The following is a 7,078-nucleotide window of genomic DNA, read 5'->3' as shown; positions in this document are numbered from 1 at the left end:
GCTGACCCTTCATTCTTCGTCTTTCATTGGCACTCTGACATCCTTTATTTGCTCTTATATGTCAATGATATTATTATTACGGGCAACAATCCCTCTCTTCTTGATAGCTTTACCACCAAGCTTCATTCTGAATTTGCTACTAAGGACTTGGGCTTCCTCAGCTATTTTCTTGGTCTTGAAGCTACACCAACCGCTGATGGCCTTTTTATCAGTAAGTTGAAATATGCACGTGACATCCTTGCCCGGGTTTAATTACTTGACAGCAAGCCTGTGCACACTCCTATGGTGGTTTCTCAGCATTTATCCTCTATTGGTCCGTTGTTTTCGGACCCCACTCTTTACCGATCTCTTGTTGGTACTCTTCAATATTTGAACATCATGCGTCCTGATATTGCTCATGCTGTCAACTCAGTAACTCAGTTTTTACACTCTTCCACTACTGACCACTTCCTTGCTGTTAAGCGATTTCTTCGGTATGTCAAAGGTACTCTCCATTATGGTTTGTCCTTCTGTCCATCCGCTTCACCAGGATCTTTAGTTGCTTACTCTGATGCTGACTGGGCCGGATGTCCTGATACTCGCCGCTCTACCTCGGGTTACTCTATTTACCTTGGTGATAACTTAGTCTCATGGAGTGCCAAGAAGCAACCTGTAGTTTCTCGTTCCAGCTATGAGTCTGAATATCGTGCTCTTGCTCTAACGGCCGCCGAACTTATCTGGCTCACCCATCTTCTTTGTGATCTCAAATTTTCCATCCCTGAGCGGCTACTTCTCTTATGCGATAACAAAAGCGTTCTTCCTGAGTTCCAACCCTATTGTCCACAAGTAGGCCAAGCATGTTGAGTTAGACATTCATTTCTTGCATGAACTTGTTGTTGCTAGCAAGATTCACACTCAATATGTGCCCTATCACTTATAGGTTGCAGATATCTTCACCAAAAGCGTCTCTCGGCCTCTCTTTCAGTTCTTTCGATTCAAGCTACATGTATGTCCTAATCCGACGCTAAGCTTGCGGGGGGCTGTTGAAGATAATGCCAAAACAGAACACTGCCCAGTTTAGGACATTCCTTACAGAGGATTACGATCCAAAATTACAGGAGCTAATCAAACTCCTTCATACCTTTTCTGTACAAATTAAAGTTACTGTAATCAATTGTAATCTATGTAATTGATACACACACATCTATAAATTAATAGAAGAACTCATCCGAGAGTTTGGTGAATTTTATAATCTTTTCAGTTTAATTACTAATAAAGTGTGCTTTGAAGAAACAAAGATTGGTAATGGAACCGTCAAAGACGAAAGTTCCCTCATTCATCTTCTTCTTTTCCTGCTTTCATTTATGATGGAAGCACTTTGGTAAAAATTTGAAGAAGAAGTCTATTAAGTAGTTGATGGCCCCTCTTCGAAAGGAGATTCTCTCGGTTTTGGACTTGGTCATTCCTCTTGGAGAAGAAAGAAGCTGATATTTGGTGAAGGGTATCTGGAGTGTTGATCACAGTTCGATATATGAGCGCTACATAGTGTTTAACATCTGTTACATTTTAGATATGAAAATTTTAGGACGTTGAAGGCTGAAAGGAGTTTGTGTCGGGTGGTCTAATGGGTGATCTTGTGGCTATTGCATAATCTTATCCAAGAGTTCAAACGGTCTGGGCAATACCTGTAAAAATATCAAAACCTAGTGGAGGGGATCCTTTGAAGTAAAAGGTTTGGTCCTCAAAGAATATAACATCAATAGAAACAAAGGTTTTACGTAAGGAAGAATTATAGCACACACGACCTTCTTGATTCTTGAAGTATCCCAAAAAATACATTTAAATGAATTATGATCAAGTTTTTTTCTGCTAGGTAAGGTAAACAATTAATAACAAAATAAACATAACCATAGACTTTAGTAGGAAGTTGAACCGCTTTCAAGAGGTAGAAGGGATGAAAACAATGTTTTCTTGAAAAGGGCACCAAAAGGCATACAATTAATAAGATAGAAAGCAGTAAAAACAGCATAAAGCCAATAAAACTATGAAAAATTGATGGACAGTAGTGGGACTCGAGAAACTTTTAAGAGATGGCGCTTTTTCCTTTTAGCAACACCCTTTTGTATATGAGCATGATGTTTAATAGATGATTCATTTCTTGGTAAAAATAGATTTAGATTGAGATGATATATATTCTTTGACATTATTTGAACAAAACACTTGAATTTTCTTGTGGAATTGAGTTTTAACCATATTATAAAAGGAATAAAATAGAGAGAAAAGTTCAAATTATATATTTCATTTAAAAAAACCAATTTACTCGAGCACAATCATCCACAGAGATAAAGAAAATACTTTTGACTCATTTATACTAGGAATAGAAACAAGTCTCCAAACATCTGAATGTACCTAGAAAATGGACTAAGACTAACCCTCTCAGGCCCGAGAATAGAGGTTACTCCTCAAGTACCTGCCTAACTTACAAGGTTCACAAAATAACTTCGAAACAAACTTCAAGGAATGAACTAAAAATTGTAGCTTGTTGAAAGAGGAAAGTTTCGGCCAGTTGTGTAATTGAACAACTTGTTGAATAATATGTGGAGGTGCAATGGTCATGGATGAAATTATATCATTATCCAAAAAATAAAGTCTTCCTCTATCATGGCCTCCACTAGTCACCTGTTTGGTCTGGTTATCTTGAAAAATAAATTAAAAAGGATAAAATGTGATAATCGTGATTGTTGGAAGATGGACTCAAACCCACATATCCAGGCCCACGCGTCCAAGAGAGGTGACATCATGGTAAATAAGAAGAATTCTCATAAAGATGTCATAAAGACATAATTAGTTAAGGAGTAACATGCCAGTGAGAAGCGAGAAAATCTGATGAAAAGGATCCTAGAAGTTTTAATTTTTAGGATAATCACTAGTACATGGTCACCCACCAAGCACAGTATCTAAAAATAATCACTCACACTAAAGATCAAAAGCACTACTCACAGACCCAAATCCCTTCAATCAGACTTCTTGATCACCCATCGAGATCAACATATACGAGATAACTACGATAATCGCTCACACCCCAGATCAAATCCTCTGAATCAAACCTCAGCGTGCAGCAGCCTGAAATACTCACCCGGATCACTCTGAAAAACATCTCTGGGAATCCAGACACCAGGCCTGCCAGGAGCTCTCATCATCCTCTCTCCAGAAGAGAAGCAAGGGAAGATCCTCGTTACCACTCCCTTGATGAGATGTATCAAGCATTTAAGACAGCAGAGGAGAACAGGCACGGTGATTAAGAGAATCACCGCGGCCAAGAGAACCAGGAAGACCGCCACAAACCAGTGATGGTGCGTCTCGGATCTGGCTGCGGGAGGAAGGATGTGCTCCAGCTTTTCAGCCAGAAACACTGCAATGTTCCTCAACATGAGGAGAAATTGACGGCATTTCTCAACGATAAAGTTCCCGGTGCCGTTTCCTGACCCGGTCACTCCCTGGGGAACCAGCTGTCTCCCCATCTTTTCTGATGATACGATTCTTGGGAGAGGAAGGATGGAAATTGCTGTAATTTTAAAGCGGTTGATCATTTATTAGTTCAAATCCTACAGAAAAAAAAAAAAAAAAACTTCGAATTGCATGAAATTAATATTGCGACCTGGAGGGTTAGTGTCTGAAATCATAATTCAGTAATTCAAAAAGACATATTCATAAAAATTCGCTTCTGGGTATATCAGCTACTTCACTAGGTCTCTTCATCACTTTCTCCTTATCCTTCTTCTCACCTTCTTCAGGCGGTTCAAAATCCGGAGACGCAGATGCCGCCATTATCACCAACGCACCCAAAGCCAAGAGGCCAACGCCGGCCACAGCGACGATCCACACTTTAGCAGCCGTCCGCAAAATCTTTTTGATCCCGCTATCCCCCACCTCAGCGGCGGGTGGCATTGGAACGACGGCCTTCTCGGGCGCCAGAGAGATCCAGGTGGCGTTCGGGAGTTCCTCCATTTTGTCCCCGTCGGTGATCCCGGACAGAATTTTGGCATCGTCGCAGTAAACCATATTTGCGGATGATTCTCCTCTCTGCAACTGCAAGTCTTGGTCACCGGTGACTGAGTTAAGCAGCTGCAGATCATTTTTGTGGAGTATGCTTTATAAAAGCAGAAAGCGCCGTGGCCATTGGATGACAGTACGGCGACTCTCGACGGCGACTCTCGAGTTTCCTTCGCTACCAAGGCTTTCCTTTAATGGCCGTCGGTAAGATATTCTGTGCTGCCATTGGCGGGAACGAAGGAATCTTGCAGGTCCCTAAGGACCACATAGTGATCGCGCATGGTTTTGCTACTCGGTACATTAAACTTTATATTTGTGTTTATTTCTTTTGGTTAAGGAAAAAAGCAAACAAGCTTCAATCCAATTTTTTGTTCTTCAATACCTCTTATTTGCATACTCTTACTCTTCTTTTGTTGGCTTTTTGCATAGTTCGGTTACTTTTATCTCCTTCTCAAGACTAAAAAACATAAAAAAATTTCCATTGACACTTTAATGGAGATGCTTTCCATCATGTTGAATAATAATGTGCTACAGACAGAGACATTAAATGAGATAAGACTCATGGAAAAGCCTTCTTTTCCTTTAAAATCCCAACGATTTCCCATTGGGTTCTCTGCAGAATCGCTTCACCAAAAAATGGGGAGAGATATGAGAAAGCTCGGCCCAGAGGGAGTGGAAAGTTTTCTCCGGCAAATGACTGAGAAACAGGTCTGGTTAGAAGACGGCGCCAGGAACTTCATCGTGGAGCAATGGCACGAATTTCTCCACCTATTTCAGAACCTTCCTCACTGGCTTGTGGTAGGCGCCTGGGTTCTCTTTGTCGCGGTGATTCTCTTAATCACCGTGCCTATTCTAGTCTGCTGTCTTCAGTCTATCGGCCTTTGTCTGTTTAATCTCATCGTGGCAGTGGGAACGGCGATCTTCTCCTGTGTTGCCTTTATCTGCTGTTGCTTCGTCCGTTTAATAACGATGGTAGCAATTTTGATTTGGACCTTAGTGAAAAGCTTCGTCACTTGTTTAAGGGGATGCTTCCCTTGCTTCGCCTCGGCGGGAGGGAAGATGATGCGAGCGCCTGGCATGGCTGGCGTATGGATTCTCAGAGCTACTTTTGAGAATAACCCGGCTGCATATTTCAGGCTGCTGCGTGCCTAAGTTTGATTCCAACGATTTGATCTAAGCTGTGACTTGTGAGCTTTGATCTTACTTGTATTATGATCCTCTGTGTTTCATCTTACTTAAGAAGTTTGGTTTTGGTGATCATAAAATTTGGTAGAGCTTTAATCTTACTTCAACAGTTTTTGCTTTTTTCATGGTGCTGATTCCTTTTTCTTCTTTTCGAGAATGAATTAATTAATTAAAGCAGACTACTAGGTGAGCTTTCCACCATATCGAACAATAATGTACCAAAAACAAAAACATTAAATGTTTTTTTTTCTTTTCTTAATCACGTCATGGATTTAGCTAGTCAAGGGAGTTGTTCTCGCAAGTTTTGGTTCAGTTTGATATCATCGGACAGAAAATCTCCAGGCTTTTTCTGTAAATCTCTTCATATAGCTTCGGGACGATCACAATCGTTCCTCTGCTCACTTTGAACGATTCCTATGATCCATGTCTCTGAAACATTAAAGATTGGATCTTCTTTAACGGATGAAGCATAATCGATTTGATACATAACATGCGAAAAGGAGATTTGGGATTTTACAGAAGCAAGCAACAACGATTCAACCATCTCTTTTTACAAACTAAGAAAACAGACAAAGGATCGGATAAGATCGATCTGTCCACCACAAACCTGCCCAGGACAGGAAATGATCATCGCTAAGATCACAGTAACAGCGGCATGTCAACTTCTTCAACAGGTTTCTTCATCATTTTCTCCCTCTTCTTATTTTCTTCCTCCGGTTGTTCAAAATCCAGAAACCCAGATGACGATATTATCAACGACGCACCCCAAGCAATGAAACTAACGCAGACCACCGTGACCATGAGGCCAACGCCGACCACCGCGGCGCCCCCACTATCTTAGCCTTCCGCAAAATCTTCTTCATTCTGCTATCTGTCGCAGCGGTGGATGCCGTTCTAGTATCGCTCCTTGCGGGGGGGTCACAAGGATTTTTAACCCATCGGGCTTCCCGGAGGGAACTTTGGCATCGTCGATGTAAACCATCTTTGTTTTCCTCTGGTGAGTCGACTGACAAAGTGGAGGTGGCCTAATCAAAGAAACATCTCACCTGCACCGGAAGACTTCAGAGCAGTCCGGCATTTTCCTTTGGGACGAAGGCTTAACGTTTTCAGCAAAAACTTATTTGAAATTGTTATAACCAGGGCTAAATCCGAGCATAATAAACCCTAATTCTAGAGTATATTCACCACGAAGCATACAAACCACATAGAAAATGCAATATGGGCATAAATAACAGTAAATCAACAGAAAAACACAAAAGGAACGATCTTACGTGGTTCAGCGACATCCTACTCCACGGGAGGAAACGAGAGTCCACTAATCGGAAAGGGGTGAAGCTTTACTGCTTCTAGCATACAAAATCAAAAACGATTTCTCCCTCGACGAACCCCTCTTTCTCTGCGCAGAGAATCCCTCGAAAACCCTCGTTGTCTCGACCTCTCTTCCTCAAAAAAATCCCCAAATCAGAGCTCCCGATTTTAACTTCTTAATCGGGTCCCGACGCGGATCCAAACCGTGTAATCGGGTCGGGTAATTGGATTCAAGACACCCGATTAACAAATCTCCACTTTGGCTTAAATTCGATTACTCCTTTCTGAAAGACTGAACCTGTCTATCGCCTTCTCCACCTTGCCCCTTAGGGCATCCTCCTCAGGTACTGCGAACACCAAATGAAAATCCAAACCGTGCTTGAACTTGAGTGTAGAACCTGAAAGTCTGAATTGAATTGAGCAGCATCGCTACCCATGACAGCTTCACGGTAGTTAGAGCGCTCTAAAAACTGAACGGTCTCTCACAACAACGACTCCCTACTGCCTCTACTAGTAACACCTGAAAAACCTCACTGCAATCTCTGCCTGAAAC

General features: G+C 41.7%; 2 protein-coding genes and 1 long non-coding RNA gene across 3 annotated transcripts; 2 read left to right on the top strand and 1 right to left on the bottom strand.

The window, feature by feature from the left end:
- The first annotated feature begins 282 nt into the window (after window positions 1-282).
- Window positions 283-843, top strand: LOC137939371 (uncharacterized mitochondrial protein AtMg00810-like). The gene has a single exon (XM_068784643.1). The coding sequence runs from the start codon at window positions 283-285 to the stop codon at window positions 841-843; it is 561 nt and encodes a 186-aa protein (XP_068640744.1).
- Window positions 844-2,776: 1,933 nt separating this feature from the next.
- LOC137966911 (uncharacterized) lies at window positions 2,777-4,181 on the bottom strand. Its single transcript, XM_068813466.1, has 2 exons — window positions 3,765-4,181; window positions 2,777-3,544 (listed from the first exon to the last, which is right to left on the bottom strand). Exons 1-2 carry the CDS (start codon window positions 4,039-4,041, stop codon window positions 3,081-3,083), a joined length of 741 nt encoding a protein of 246 aa, XP_068669567.1. The 5' UTR covers window positions 4,042-4,181; the 3' UTR covers window positions 2,777-3,080.
- LOC137966927 (uncharacterized) lies at window positions 4,179-5,340 on the top strand. Its single transcript, XR_011116382.1, has 2 exons — window positions 4,179-4,327; window positions 4,652-5,340. It is a non-coding gene; the product is annotated as an uncharacterized lncRNA (long non-coding RNA).
- The last annotated feature ends 1,738 nt before the right edge of the window (window positions 5,341-7,078 follow it).

The sequence above is a fragment of the Aristolochia californica genome, unplaced genomic scaffold, assembly GCF_029961685.1.
Source record: "Aristolochia californica isolate CCGP_79_NKW_82.1479 unplaced genomic scaffold, dmAriCali1.0.hap1 SCAF_10, whole genome shotgun sequence".
In the NCBI taxonomy this organism is placed as follows: domain Eukaryota; kingdom Viridiplantae; phylum Streptophyta; class Magnoliopsida; order Piperales; family Aristolochiaceae; genus Aristolochia; species Aristolochia californica.
Note: the sequence above shows the minus strand (reverse complement) of the source record. Positions and strands in the feature narration are given on the sequence as shown.

What these genes read in the sequence shown, in the direction of transcription:
- LOC137939371 (XM_068784643.1), top strand. Translation starts at nt 283, where the DNA reads ATGGTGGTTTCTCAGCATTTATCCTCTATTGGTCCGTTGTTTTCGGAC.
- LOC137966911 (XM_068813466.1), bottom strand. Translation starts at nt 4,041, where the DNA reads ATGGTTTACTGCGACGATGCCAAAATTCTGTCCGGGATCACCGACGGG. An exon ending in TTTTGAACCGCCTGAAGAAG is followed by an intron (nt 3,545 to 3,764) that starts GTGAGAAGAAGG and finishes TTAAAATTACAG; the next exon opens with CAATTTCCATCCTTCCTCTC.